The 15,599-nt window shown below is 34.3% G+C and overlaps 1 protein-coding gene across 19 annotated transcripts in view; it reads left to right on the top strand.

The window, feature by feature from the left end:
• The window catches only part of neb.S (nebulin S homeolog), a 121,752-nt gene that overhangs the window by 36,757 nt on the left and 69,396 nt on the right, over positions 1 to 15,599 (top strand). For all 19 annotated transcript variants that reach the window (XM_041577934.1, XM_041577951.1, XM_041577940.1 and 16 more), the window contains 28 exons: positions 2 to 313; positions 808 to 1,014; positions 1,801 to 1,905; positions 2,157 to 2,264; positions 2,464 to 2,775; positions 3,061 to 3,267; positions 4,927 to 5,031; positions 5,267 to 5,374; positions 5,774 to 6,085; positions 6,474 to 6,680; positions 6,886 to 6,990; positions 7,770 to 7,877; positions 8,345 to 8,656; positions 9,270 to 9,473; positions 9,847 to 9,951; positions 10,066 to 10,173; positions 10,616 to 10,927; positions 11,048 to 11,251; positions 11,472 to 11,576; positions 11,688 to 11,795; positions 12,051 to 12,362; positions 12,506 to 12,709; positions 13,047 to 13,151; positions 13,242 to 13,349; positions 13,663 to 13,974; positions 14,230 to 14,433; positions 14,994 to 15,098; positions 15,290 to 15,397. In XM_041577934.1, coding sequence (XP_041433868.1) covers positions 2 to 313; positions 808 to 1,014; positions 1,801 to 1,905; positions 2,157 to 2,264; positions 2,464 to 2,775; positions 3,061 to 3,267; positions 4,927 to 5,031; positions 5,267 to 5,374; positions 5,774 to 6,085; positions 6,474 to 6,680; positions 6,886 to 6,990; positions 7,770 to 7,877; positions 8,345 to 8,656; positions 9,270 to 9,473; positions 9,847 to 9,951; positions 10,066 to 10,173; positions 10,616 to 10,927; positions 11,048 to 11,251; positions 11,472 to 11,576; positions 11,688 to 11,795; positions 12,051 to 12,362; positions 12,506 to 12,709; positions 13,047 to 13,151; positions 13,242 to 13,349; positions 13,663 to 13,974; positions 14,230 to 14,433; positions 14,994 to 15,098; positions 15,290 to 15,397 — 5,112 coding nt within the window. The remainder of the gene's footprint in view (position 1; positions 314 to 807; positions 1,015 to 1,800; positions 1,906 to 2,156; positions 2,265 to 2,463; positions 2,776 to 3,060; positions 3,268 to 4,926; positions 5,032 to 5,266; positions 5,375 to 5,773; positions 6,086 to 6,473; positions 6,681 to 6,885; positions 6,991 to 7,769; positions 7,878 to 8,344; positions 8,657 to 9,269; positions 9,474 to 9,846; positions 9,952 to 10,065; positions 10,174 to 10,615; positions 10,928 to 11,047; positions 11,252 to 11,471; positions 11,577 to 11,687; positions 11,796 to 12,050; positions 12,363 to 12,505; positions 12,710 to 13,046; positions 13,152 to 13,241; positions 13,350 to 13,662; positions 13,975 to 14,229; positions 14,434 to 14,993; positions 15,099 to 15,289; positions 15,398 to 15,599) is intronic.

Raw genomic sequence — 15,599 nt, 5'->3', positions numbered from 1 at the left:
GTACAAATACAAGAAAGCATATGAACAAACAAGAGGAAAGCATATTGGGTTTAGAAGTCTTCAGGATGATCCTAAACTGGTGCACTTTATGAAAGTAGCAAAGATGCAATCTGACCGTGAATATAAAAAGAACTATGAACTATTAAAAACAAAATTCCATACCCCTGTTGACATGCTCAGTGTGACTGCTGCAAAACTGGCCCAAAATGTTGCTACAAACACAAACTACAAACGGCTGATTCATCACTATAATCTTCTGCCTGACGCTATGCCCCTGGAACTCACCAGGAAAATGATGCATATCCAGAGCGATGTAAGTCATTATGGACAAAAAAACAGTTTACCTTCAGAGAACTTATACTTATGTAGCATGTTGTCAAGATGATCTGTTATTTACTGTCTGTGGTCCTAGATTGTATGCAAAGTATTGGTAGGTTGTTTTAAAATATGGTGTCACCACATGAAATTGTTAAAAAATAGCATTTATTATACATTAGTGAGCTTCAAAGTTTAATTAAGTTATTATCTTTAAAAATCATATAGATTATTTTTAATAAGTTATCTCTCTGTAAAGCAACATACAGTAAAGCTAAATACAAATGACTAGAGAGTTTAAAATATATTTTTCTAATGCTTTCTGCAGCTGTTGCCTTTCTACTAAATATTGTAATTATTTACCTCATTTTATCATATCTACAATGAGTATTAATATAAGTAACCAATAGTGCTTTGGCAAAAAAGTGTATGTGTAAAGCATGGACAACTGACACTTGCTTATGCATAATTCTATGTTCTTGCCATTATCAGAATATTTACAAGTCTGAGTACAATGAATGCTTGAAAGGTGTGGGGTGGATTCCATTCCTATCACAAGAGGCTGAGAAGAACAAAAAAGCAATGGAGATCCTCAATGAGAAGAAATATCGTCAACATCCAGACACCCTTAAATTTACTAGCATCCCTGACTCAATGGAGATGGTTTTGGCAAAGAATAATGCTCTCACATTGAATAAGGTATTTTCCTCTCATTCAATATTATTCCAACTATTAATGTGATTATTAGCCACTACTGCTAAAGTTGAAGAAAGAGTTTATTTTTTATGACAAATTACATTCCCATTGGCAGTAGTAAAAATTCATTCACGTATCTGTGCTTATTTTTAACATCTCCTCTAAAAGAGTTTCCTTATCAATGATGGACAAAATGAAGGTTGTACACATTAATACCATAATGTATGTTACTTTTCATGACACATTCGTTGTGCAATTTAGTTGGGAATGGATATGAGAGCTAATATTACATCTAATCTAATATCTAATACATGAGGCTACTGAGTCTATGTTTATGCTCATTAAAAGAGAAAAAAGAAAAGAAAATACAAAATGAAGCTTAACCTGAGTTACTTTTTTATTACTGAACCTTTAAATATTTATCTTTGCTAATCTGCTTCTGTCCTTACTCTAAGGGTAAGGACACACGAGGAGATTCAGGGAGATTTTGTCGCCTGGCTACTAATCTCCTTGTCTTTTGAGCAACTATCTCCCTGAACTGCCTCAGCGTTTTTCCCCATAGGCTACAATGAAAAGTCGCCTGCGCTAATGCACACACGGTGATGCGTTTTCAATAGTTGCCCAAAGTTGCCTCAGTATTTTATATCCAATGAATGGGATGATTAGTATATAAATTGCCTATAATATATGTTCAGACCAGTACAAAAAAACTAATTTAAATACAGTATGATTTGTAAAGAAATAAAATAAATATTGATTTTGTGTTTGCCTTGTTTACTTCTTTTCTAGAGCTTGTATACACAAGCTTGGGATAAAGATAAGACTGCCATCCATGTTATGCCAGATGCACCAGAGTTTCTACAAGCTAAAGTCAATGCCATCAACATCAGTGAGGTAATAATTCTTGTGGGAAAAAACAAGAATACATTTATTTCAAATCCCTTTTAGTTAATTTTACTAAAATATTTGTAGGCAACCTTCGTGGAGGCTTTGGAATGGAAACATTTTTTTTAAACTAGTAATACCAAAGCAATATTTACACTATTATAAATCCCTTGTACTAGAACAGATTCCCTATAGTCCCAACATTCCACTTCAAATAATTAAGCCCACTCATTTAAATATTTTTCATTTTAAACATGCAGAAAAAATACAAGGAAGCTCTGGAGAAGTCAAAAAAGAAAGGATATGATCTCAGGGCTGATGCGATTTCCATCAAGGCTGCTAAAGTTTCCAGAGATATTGCAAGTGATGTAAGTTTTGATTGATTGCTTTATTAATGTATATATATATATATATATATATATATACTGTATATATATATATATATATATATATATATATATATATATATATATATATATATATATATATATATATATATAATATTATAATATTTATTTTTGTGTTAGGTTAATTAACCAATTTGACATTTCTATTTGTTTCTTTCAGTATAAATATAAGAAGAACTATGAAATGGGAAAAGGTAAAATGGTTGGATTCCGTAGCCTGCAAGATGATCCTAAACTTGTCCATTACATGAATGTTGCTAAGATGCAATCTGACCGTGAATATAAGAAAGACTATGAGAAGACCAAGACCAAGTACCATACACCAGTCACCATGTTCAGTGTCATGGCAGCAAAGGAGGCCCAGGCTGTTGCAACAAATCTAAACTATAAGCATCTGATACACAAATATATTCTTCTTCCAGATGCAATGCATGTACAGCTTGCAAAGAATATGAACCAAATTCAGAGTGATGTAAGTGAATTTCTTGCCATGTTTCTTGCCATCTCCTTTAGAATACTTCAGTATACTTAAGGAGATATTTCATTGTTTCAGGTCATGAGAGCATCTACCCAGCCTATACTTAACAAGAGCCAAATTTTTTTATGATTATTTTGGAATGCATCTCTAAGATTGTAACATAACATCAAATACAAACATGAAAACTAGAATACTTAACATTTATTAACAATTCAGTATCTATTTCTGTTAATTAATGTAATGTATTTACACATTTTACTTTGCCTGTGTTTTCTGCAGAATGAATACAAATCAGACTACAATGCCTGGTACAAGGGAATGGGCTGGACTCCAATTGGTTCTTTAGATGTTGAGAAATCTAAAAAAGCAATGGAAATTATGAGTGATTCTAAGTATCGCCAACATCCAAGCAAATTCCCATTCACCAGACATACTGATGCTATGGATATGGAACTTGCCAAGCAAAATGCTGAAATTATGAACAAGGTAAAGAAATAATGAGATAAAGTTGTTTGCTGCTTTTGTAAACTAAAGTTTAAGTTGTAAAGTTGTAAAAAAATGTACTCACAGACCATCATGTTATAAACTGGCCAATACATATAGTACTGGAATGGAATAACTGATATAAAGGAAAACATGCTAACAACTTTAAGATTCATTGTTTTGATGTATGAACAAAACAAACTTAGTTTCTACCAAAATTACTAAATGCATATTACTCATTGTATAGCTATAAACTGAGGTCAGACTTGCTTTAATTTCAAATCAGACTCATGCAGTTTATATATATATATATATATATAAAAAAAAAAAAATATATATATATATATATATATATATATATATATATATATATATACAGTCCTCCATGAAGCCGGCACTCTCGATACATGGTTTCAAACGCCTGGGTGCAGTATCAACAATTCCAATCTGTAAATGCAAAAAAGATCCGCACTCACAGGTCTTATGAAAATTTTAGAACATTTATTACACGAGTCTAATGTTTCGGCCTCCTCCGAGGCCTTTTTCAAAGTAAAAGGCCTCTGAGGAGGCTGAAACGTTAGACTCGTGTAATAAATGTTCTAAAATTTTCATAAGACCTGTGAGTGCGGATCTTTTTTGCATTTATATATATATATATATATAAGAAACGGAAATAAAAATTGTTATTTATATAGAAAACGTAATATGCTGACCATATGCTGAACCAAATCCAAAGAACCATTAGGGTCAGTGTCAGACTGGGACACCAGGGGCCCACCCAAAAACCTTAGACCAGGGGCCCACCAAAATTACTAAATGCATATTACTCATTGTATAGCTATAAACTGAGGTCAGACTTGCTATAATTTCAAATCAGACTCATGCAGTTTATATATATATATATATATATATATATATATATAAGAAACAGAAATAAAAATTGTTATTTATATAGAAAACATAATATGCTGACCATATGCTGAACCAAATCCAAAGAACCATTATAGTCAGTGTCAGACTGGGACACCAGGGGCCCACCCAAAAACCTTAGACCCGGGGCCCACCAAAATACCTTTTTCTAGTCTCTATTCTTTACATACTATAATATATTATTCCATATATTTAGCCTCTTTGTTCTCAAAGAAATAGGGAATGACCATGAAATAGGCCAAATCTTTAGCAGCATGAGGGCCCCCTGACACCTGGGCCCACCGGGAGTATTCCTGGTATCCCTGTGGGCCAGTCCGACACTGATTAGGGTTTGGGGCAATTCCTATTTGCTCCTTGATACTCCAGTGTGAGGTCAATTAGGGTGAATTCAGGATGAAAATTATTTACCATCTTTCATATTCTAAGTGCTATGGCAGAATGGTGGATGTAACAATATTTTTTGTATATATCTCTAAAATTGCTATGAGCTAAGGGGTTTTTTAAACAAAGGCCGAACTTCTTAATGGGTCTTTTTCTGTATATGTCAGATAAACACTAGGGGGTTAGGTTAACTAAGGGTTAGGTTTCAATTTCAGTTAAATGCTAAGGATTTGTCCAAATCCTGTAAAATTAGAATTAGACATATCATATTAATGGGCGTAGCAAAGAAAGGGTTTAACAAAGCATTCCTTAATACCTGTTTAATAAACTATATCCTTTTATTTTTGTCAGCGCAAATACATTGATGACTGGGAGAAAGAGAAAATAAAGATCCATGTCATGCCAGACACACCAGAAATTCTTCAGGCAAAGCAAAATATGACCACTTTCAGTCAGGTATCTTGTGCTCACTGACATGTCAAAAAAACATAATTTTGTACAAAATAGAAAAACAAAGCAGTAAAATTATATTCTTTATATTTACAAATACACTAAAAGCTGTATATTATCCTATATAGTAGACTGGGTTTATTAATATAATAACTACTGTGTATTAAATATCATACATCACAATAACACAAATGACTTATTCCACGATTGAAACTGAATAATATTTAATTTTTTTCTCTAGAAACAATACAGACTTGGATGGGAAGAGACCATTAAGAAGGGCTATGACCTTCGACCAGATGCCATTTCAATTAAAGCTGCCAAAGCATCTAGAGATATTGCCAGCGATGTATGTATGCTTAGCAGGAACTGCCTGTTGTAGACTTTATTCATGTAGGCAGGCATGCTCATAATGTTCCATAATGGTTATGATGAAGTCAGTTATCAAGAATATGCTGAGGTTTATATTACCTTAAAAGTGATCATCTACATTGATATGTAGGCATATCAGTACAACATGGCATTTGTGTGATTGTCATCATATTATCAATGAGTTTCCCTTATCAATTTAGCATCATCGTGTCATTGTGAAATGAGAGATACAGTGGTGCTAAAATGACTTTATATGCTCAGATCTTCTCAACCTGGGTATGTGCCCTGTTGTAGGTCTCTGTTCCCACTGATTAAATTAAAGTCTGTGAACTGACCTATATGTCTGCATAACGTTAACTTACTTTTCCTCCCTTAGTTTAAATACAAAACAGCTTATCGCAAGCAACAAGGGCATCATGTTGGATTCCGCAGTCTTCAGGATGATCCAAAGTCTGTATGGGCCATGCATGTGGCAAAGATCCAAAGTGACAGAGAATATAAGAAAGACTTTGAGAAATGGAAGACAAAGTTTAACATGCCCGTTGACATGCTGGGCTTCCTGCTAGCTAAGAAATGCCAGACTTTGGTCAGTGATGTTGATTACAAAAGACCTCTGCACAGCTGGACTTGCCTACCTGATCAGATTGCCTTTACTCAAGCTCAGAAGGTGTATGAAATACAGAGTGATGTAAGTTGAGAGGATAGAACCTCATAAAAGTGCCCATAAATGGACTGTCAGGTTAAACATACAGTATTTGCTAAATTGCTTCTTTGGCTGAACAATAGATCCTATGTAAAGTTTATATCTTGGTATTGCAAAGACAGCCTTTTACTTCTCATATACTAATTGATCAACTGATTTTTAATTGATCCAGTTAGATTGTCAGTGTTTATTAATGGTCAGCCATTTTTATAATTACCAAACTGGCCACCAATATTGTACTATGCATTAATGTACTTTCCCCCCTAATTCTAGATATACTGTATGATCTTGCATGAATATAAAGTTATGATTTAAATTCTCATAAGTATTTTTCTACTTCTTTTTGAAATTTTCTCTGCGCTCTCTACTATAGAATAGCTACAAGGCAGATTATAATGAGTTTATGAAAGGTGTTGGTTGGATTCCTTATGGCTCCCAAGAGGCAGAGAAGAACAAAAAGGCAATGGAGATTGTCAGTGAGACGAAATACCGTCAGCATCCAGATACTCTCAAATTTACCAGCCTACCTGATTCCATGGAGTTAGTTCTGGCAAAAAATAATGCTCAAATAATGAATCGGGTAAGATACTTTTGAGTCGTTCTGTATTATATATAGGTGGCCTTAAGGCATTACTCTAGTATATGTTACCTAGTCATTTGAAAATGTACTGTTTGCTTGCAATATTTCATTCAAAGGCATACAAAATAGATCTCAACAATAGATTCTGAACACGTTTCTGCAGAGGATGATTGCTGCTAACCTTGAATATATTTTCCTTTTTCAGAAACTATATACAGAAGCCTGGGAAAAAGACAAGCTACAAATTCATGTTATGCCAGATACCCCTGAAATTCTGCAGGCTAAAGAGAACTTAATCAACACCAGTGACGTAAGAACTCACAAAGTTCTCTGATAAAGATACATATAAAAGCAGTACAAAGTAAAAGCCATGTGTATAAGAGTAAAGATAGAGTGGGTCAGTGGTGGGTTTTAACGAAGAAATATTATTTTGGGATTTCAATGTTCTATTTTTCTTTTTCGTGATTTTTCTTTGTATTTTGAATTCTAAGGGGATTATGTAATAAAAGGCATTATGTTTGCTCATGAGCAGTAGCTTATAGCAGTTGTAGGTATCATTTACTGGTCACTTGTTTAAAGCAAGCCATCTTATTGTTTGCTATGGATTACTGCTCCTGGGCAAACTTTTTTTTTACATTTTATTTTATATGGGGGTATGTGTCCTCCATAAGTGATCCCAAACACATGTACAGCTAACTGGATTTCTGTCCTTGAAAGTTTAGGTGCTATACATAATTTTTCTATGATGTTAATAGGAGATTTGTACAGCATAAAACCATTGGAATAAAATTCAGACTATGAAACGATCACTAAATGAATAAGGACTATATGTTGTACAAAAACATTCTAACTAATACAATGAAGTTTAGATGCAGTGAAGGGTGTTTATAACATTTACAGTTAGATATTTTCCCCATTAGGTATTAAAAATCCAGGCCATTACCATTTGGGGTAAAGTAGTAGCTGATAATGAGATGATAAGATGAATTCTAGTCACACATACTAAAAGAAAGTTACACATAAATATTCATGATTGAAATTTAACATGATTACTCTCAATTGTTATCAATATGTGACATCTTTTAACAGAAACACTACAAGTCTGGGTATGAAGAGATAAAGAAGAAAGGCTATGATCTGAGACCCGATGCCATATCGATTAAGGCTGCAAAGGCATCAAGAGACATTGTCAGTGAGGTAAGAACTTTCATGACTAGAAAATGTAATATATAAAATAATATATATATATATATATATATATATAAAAAATTGACATTTACAATATTAAGACTGTAAGCTCTCTGGGGATAGGGACCTCCACACTGCGGCTGCTTTAAGACTTAGCTTGTATGGAACTGTATTTTTTTTATTGTATTGGCCTTGGCTGTTCTATTAACATATTGTTATACTGTACAGTGTTACATGCACAAGTAGCACTATATACATACAAATACAGAATATATAAAAAAAACTAAAATATATGCTATACATATACTGATAGCTCCCATATTGGTTTTTGATATGCTTAAATTTGCGCCTGGATTTTGCACCAGTTTTTAGCTTGTGCAAATAGTCTGCAATTCTAAGGGAAAATGCTGCAGCTTGCAAACATATTTACATTATTGCTGTGTTTTTTACCTTCCTATACTTTTACCTTTTGATAGTTTAAATACAAAGCTGCCTACCGCAAGCAGCAAGGCCATCACATTGGTTTCCGCAGCCTCCAGGATGATCCTAAGTCTGTGTGGGCCATGCATATTGCCAAGATCCAGAGCGACAGAGAATACAAGAAAGACTTTGAGAAATGGAGGACAAAGTTTAATATGCCTGTTGACATGCTGGGCATCCTTCTGGCTAAGAAATGCCAGACCCTAGTCAGTGACATTGACTACAAAAACATTTTGCACAAGTGGACCTGTCTGCCAGATCAAAACGATATAGTTCAGGCCAGGAAAACATATGATATTCAGAGTGATGTAAGTATGTTTCCTGCTACTATACTAGACCAACCAGTAAAATGTAGATTAGTTTAACACTAATCAAAATCTGAAAAGTTCTCACTATTTTCTGAAAACTACTGTGACCAAATCTGCGTGGACTTCCCCCCTCCCCATTATCAATACATTTTTCATATTTTCGCTGAAAACTGCAACTTTTTTGGATTTGACGCCCACAACCTGAGACTTTTTCCAATTTTAATCCAAAAAACATTTTTGGATTATTGAACGAAACCCAGAGCAGATCAGGATATCAACAGGACATATGCCATCTACATGAACATGGCAGGTCTGTGTTCTTGTACTTTTTTTATTCAGACTTTCAACACCATCGGATTTTAATAAAACTTGGAAAATTCGAGATTTTTTTTCTATAAAAAAATTGTGGTTTTCCCCTTTAACAGTCTGACCAGAAAAAATTGGACTTTAATAAATAACGCCCTTAGAGTTGCTTTATTGGGATCAGTACACATTTTATGAATTCAAGGCTGTGATAATTAGCTGGAGCCTATATAAAGCACTTTTCATGGTTATACTTTATTGGTTTATAGCTGTGAAAACATTTATCTCACCATTGCTTTCTATCTTTTAGGTTGCATACAAGGCTGACCTTCAGTGGCTTAGAGGCATTGGATGGTCACCTACTGGCTCCTTGGACAATGAGAAAAACAAGAGGGCAACTTTGATTCTAAGTGAGAATAAGTACCGCCAGCATCCAGACAAATTTAAATTTACTAGTATAACAGACTCTATGGAGATGACTTTGGCAAAAGCAAATGCTGATATTATGAATAAGGTACAGTATGTCCATTTAATAAAGAAAAAGAGTAAATAAAATAGTTATTTAACAATTGTAAGGTCCATATTAGCATAACATTTTACATAGAATAACTGCTTACTTACACACTAGTGCATACACAATGAACAGTAAAAACCTCTATTGCTCAAGGGTAAGTGTATACTGTAAGTCACGCAAATCTTATCAATCATGTCTTAAAATCTGTTTTATTAATGATAGACTGTAGTGTATGTATTTCAATGGATTTTTTTTGCTGAAAAGGGATTTTATTAATGTTTAAATTTCGTTTAAATTGTGTTCTAAAATATTTTGTATACATTGCTACTACTTTATGAATATTTTACATTGTTGTATTTTCCCCATCTTTTAGAACCTTTATACTCAGGCCTGGAACAAAGATAAGCTCCAAATCCATATAATGCCAGATACACCAGAAGTTGAATTGGCAAAACAAAACAAGATCAACTTTAGTGAAGTAAGTGTGAATAAAATGTGTATAAATCTCTCTCTGTATCTCATGTAAATACTAACTTCTTGTCTATCTTGGTAAATACATTCAGCATGACTAAGTAGCATTTCTTCTTTTTAGAAAAAATACAGGGAAGCTATGGAACTTGCTAAGCAGAAAGGTTATGATTTGCGCCCTGATGCCATCTCTATCAAAGCAGCTCGAGCCTCCAGAGACATTGCCAGCGATGTAAGTTTTTTATTTTTCTCGAAGATCTTACCATGGAAACATGGGTTTCTCCATCACATCAGGAGTCATCAAACGTAGTCACACACTTCCGACTAATTGGGTTGAACATGGTTAGATACAATTAAGTAGTTTTCCTAGTAGTTTTCAAGTATTTTTACAATTTATTATTTACATTTTTTTTATTATATTGTAAATAGATCCCTATATTAGTTCTGATTGGCAGAGGCTCCTATAAATCATTTCATATTTAGTATGTCTTTATACTGAGTGGTTTGCTTTATTTTAGATTATGTTATATTCACAGTTGAACTTCTGTGATCCTTTTATACAACTCTAAATTCTATTAAATGTACAATATGACAATGGATTTTATTGTCTACAATTTTATTCTTGTTAGTCAAAGCTATTTTCCTGATTTAAAACACAAATGTTTTCCCCATAGTTCAAGTACAAAACAGCTTACAGAAAGCAGCTCGGACACCATGTTGGATGCCGCAATATACGAGATGACCCTAAACTTGTGTGGTCTATGCATGTGGCTAAGATCCAGAGTGACAGAGAGTACAAAAAAGACTTTGAGAACTCAAAGACAAAGTTTAACATGCCAGTAGATGTGCTGGGTTTCCTTCTGGCAAAGAAATGCCAGACCTTAGTCAGTGACATTGATTACAAGCGTCCATTGCACCAGTGGACTTGTCTGCCAGATCAGAATGATGTTATCCATGCCAGAAAAGCCTATGATTTGCAGAGTGATGTAAGTATATATTTACAATAATTTAATAGTAAGATATGTTATTCCTCTGAAGAAATAATACAGAACAGTTAGTGAACACAATTTGAATTGTGTATCAACTGTCATTTCCTATATCTGCAGAATCAATACAAAGCTGATCTTCAGTGGATGAAGGGCATTGGCTGGGTTCCCATTGGTTCCCTTGATGTTGAAAAGGCCAAGAAAGCTGGAGAAATCATAAGTGATAATAAATATCGTCAGCGTCCAGACACCATCAAATTTACCAGTGTAACAGATTCAATGGATGTGGTACTGGCTAAGAATAATGCAGACATCATGAACAAGGTAAAGCTTGTTTAATTAACATCACATGGTAAAATACACAATAAGCTTTGAAAATGTTAGCCTTTCATGAAACCTTAACCTAAGCCTGATATCTTTGACCTGAGCCACATAAACCTGTATGGAGATCACATGGCATTCAATAATTAATAAAACAGCATATGTTGGGAAAATAAGTTTTATATAACCAATCAATATAATCTTTTTTTATGCACCCTTCTAGCGACTGTATACAGGAGCATGGGAAAAAGACAAAATAAAGATTCATATCATGCCTGATACTCCAGAAATTACCCTGGCAAGACAGAACAAAATTAATTTCAGTGAGGTAGGTTTCATATTTTTTTTGAGGTGGTTTTATTTATAGATCTTCATTAATTTATAGTTATTCAACTTTAAGTATAAGTATGCAGGAACTGATGTGTTTTTTTATTTTTAGAGTCTTTATAAACAGTCCGTGGAAGAAGCAAAGAAAAAAGGCTATGATCTGAGAGTGGATGCTATTCCTATCAAAGCTGCTAAAGCATCTAGAGATATTGCCAGTGATGTAAGTTCCAGCAGAGAATCCCTTTGTTAGTGCATCATATTAGTGAGGATGCCAGATATTATAACATATAACAACATATTTGGGCAGAATCTGAGTCAGTACCATCTAGTAAAAATATTCAGAGAACATTGTTCTAAAACTATTGCAAAAATTACTTTACCTCAAGTTAGCACCAGTTTTAAATATTTGCAATATGCATATTTAAAGTATATACTGTAGCTTCCAAATCAATTTTTACCACCCATTTAATTTCAGTTCAAATATAAAACTGGATACCGCAAACAGTTGGGACACCACGTGGGCTTCCGAAATATGCAAGATGATCCGAAATCTGTGTGGGCCATGCACGTGGGTAAGATTCAGAGTGAAAAAGAGTACAAGAAGGACTTTGAGAAATGGAGGACAAAGTTTAACATGCCTGTAGACATGTTGGGTATCCTTTTGGCAAAGAAATGCCAGACCTTGGTCAGTGATATTGATTACAAGCATCCCCTACACAAGTGGACTTGTCTACCAGACCAGAATGATGTCATCCATGCCCGTAAAACATATGATATCCAAAGTGATGTGAGTATTACCATAATGTTACCAATGTAAGGGGAGTTTTAAATATATGTAATATTTGCCATTGTCAAAGATCTATGGCTTAATTCGTGCTGATTACCATTGCGTAGGAGTTTTAAATTCTTCTTGCTTCTAATTGATGACAGAATCAATACAAAGCTGACCTGTCATGGATGAGAGGTATTGGATGGGTCCCCATTGGCTCACTAGAGGTGGAGAAGAACAAAAGGGCTGGTGAGATTTTAAGTGACAATAAATATCGTCAAAAACCTGACACCATAAAGTTTACCAGTGTGACAGATTCCTTGGAGATGACTCTTGCCAAAGCAAATGCTGAGCTCATGAACAAGGTAAAAACTGAAACATTGTATGAAAGCTACATAGAGTTAATGAAGCAATTGATACATAATATCATAAGACCTTTGTACTTTTGTGGTATAATTGATGGCAATTAAAGGATATACTAGACTACCACCAATTCTAAAATTTCTACTTGATTTGAAGTCTGAGTTAAATGTTAAATGTTGAAAGGGCACATAGGGCATTCATAACATCTTTAACTAAGAGGATTAATACATCCATATTTATATATATATATCTATCTAGCATTTCTTTTGGGAAAGGGGGGACTAATGTTGTGATTAAAACTTTATTTAAGTACTATGTTTTATTATGGTTTTCTTGTAGCGTTTATACACTGGTGCTTGGAACCAAGATAAAACTCAGATTCATGTAATGCCAGACACTCCAGAGATTCTTCTGGCAAAAGAAAACCGCATCAACTATAGCGAGGTAAGTACTGACATTAGAAACTTGACTGGGTATGGTATATTTTCCATGAAAAATGTGGTTACATTTTTATGCTGTGCTGTTTTCATGTAGAAACTCTACAAACTTGCCCTGGAAGAAAGCAAGAAGAAAGGATATGACCTGCGCAGTGATGCTATTGCAATTAAAGCTGCCAAGGCTTCACGAGATATCATCAGTGATGTGAGTATGCCAAGGAGTGAAAGAATCTTACCACCCACAAAGCAGATTTTCCCTTATTAACATGATTGGAATTTGCTAAAAATAGATGTAGAACAGAAGTGAAAAGTTTAAGAGAGATATGATGTTCAATATAAAACCAAGAACATGGCCTATTCATGTATCCATTTCTTTTGGAAGGTGGGAGTAGGATTAAATAATGACATCATTATCAAAGGAACAGAATATTGGACAGAGCCATATTTAGCAATTTTGACTATTGGTGTGTTAATCAGCATTCTAATTTACATTTTCAAATCATTCTATATTCATACAGTTCAAATACAAAACTGGATATCGCAAGCAGCAAGGACATCATGTTGGGTTCAGAAGTCTGGCAGATGATCCCAAGTCTGTGTGGGCCATGCATGTGGCAAAGATCCAGAGTGACCGTGAATACAAGAAGGACTTTGAAAAACAAAAGACCAAGTACAACAGTCCAGTGGAAATGCTGTCTGTATTGTTAGCCAAAAATTGTCAGAAACTGGTCAGTGATATTGACTATCGTCACTACCTCCACCAGTGGACATGTCTGCCAGACCAGAATGATGTCATTCAAGCAAGGAAGGCTTATGATTTGCAAAGTGATGTAGGTTATGGTTTGAGTTTTGTGATATTAAATATTTCAGCCTGAATCTTTCTTTCAGTAAGTGTGAAGTTTTATTGTATCCTCCAAGCTGCATTGGGAACTTATATCTAAAGATGCTACCTTTGTATCAATATGTATTATATGTTTTTAACAAATTAGTATTTTATGAAATTATTATACATTTTTTACTGACATATTTAAAGGGGAAAATGTTTTTTTGCATTCTTACGCAAATTGGCTTTTTTCGATGTTCAGGTTGTGTACAAATCTGATCTGGAGTGGCTGAAAGGCATTGGCTGGGTTCCTGTTGGTTCACTTGAAGTTGAAAAATCAAAGAGGGCTTCAGAAATCCTTAGTGAAAATAAATATCGCCAGAAACCTGATACTCTCAAATTTACCTCCATTGTTGACTCCTTACCACTGGTTCTTGCCAAAAATAATGCTCTTCAGTTAAGCAATGTAAGTACAGATCTATTTTTTTCAGTTTTACACATTTAATATGATCTGTTTTAAAGAAAAGTATAAATAACAAAACTGGTTATTTAGTGAACTCCATTTTCCCCATTACTTAATCAGAATTGTTCCTCTGGAGTTTTATATTCAGTATTTTATTACTGACGTTCTGCCCAAGTCACCCCGATTTGTGGCTCCATTACAGGCAAAAACTTAACTGCAATTTATTTTACACATTTATTATGATTTATTATGATATTATGGCTGGTTCTAGAGGTATTTTCAGGAACATGCAGGGCCGGATATGCCCTGAGGGCGCCCACAGGCTGGCGTCCTCTGTTGCCCCCTCCCTCTTAAAGTATAGCGAGCATGCGCATACTTTCTTCTTGCCAGAGCACTAGCACCTAGTGGCTAGTGCTCCGGAAGTAATAGGCCTTGCCACAAATTCAGGCCTGGGAACATGTAATAAGTTAAACTTTTTATAAGGACTAGATAAAAACAGTAAGGGACTGTAGTATAAAAATTAGAGACTGCTCACAATTTCTTTTTTCATCTTTTTTTCCCAGAAACTATATACAGAAGCATGGGATACTGACAAAAGAACCATTCACGTCATGCCAGATACACCTGAGATTGAACTTGCTAAGAGCAACTCTGTGAATATCAGCAATGTGAGTATTTTTGTGGTGGAAAAGATAATAAAAGAGCTAATATCAGATTCTCCATCACTATAAAAGTAAGGGGGTTGTTTGTAAATTCATTTGTGATTGGATGGAACTCCTTTTTCTCTGTTAACTCCAAATTTGGCATTCATACTTATCCCCACTACATAGTAACAAGTCCGTTCCTTTTTTTTTACCAGAAAGCGTACACTCTAGGATGGGAAGAAACCAAGAAGAAAGGATATGACTTAAGAGTTGATGCCATCTCAATCAAAAGTGCAAAGGCCTCAAGAAACATTATTAGTGATGTATGTACTTATATATATTATACTTATTGGTGATGTAAGCAGTTGTACACTGTCCTGTTTTTTTTTTGTCATCACACAGTGCTAAAAAATATATACCACTAACCACTGAAGATGGAATGCAGAAAAATAGATTTGAATGTAGTTCATACGTATCACAGCTGTACACTAAAGAAAAAGAGTTGAATTATTAACTTGGTAACCT

The sequence above is a fragment of the Xenopus laevis genome, chromosome 9_10S, assembly GCF_017654675.1.
Source record: "Xenopus laevis strain J_2021 chromosome 9_10S, Xenopus_laevis_v10.1, whole genome shotgun sequence".
Classification (NCBI taxonomy): domain Eukaryota; kingdom Metazoa; phylum Chordata; class Amphibia; order Anura; family Pipidae; genus Xenopus; species Xenopus laevis.
The sequence above is the reverse complement of the archived record's forward strand: the minus strand, read 5'-3'. Positions and strand labels throughout refer to the sequence as shown.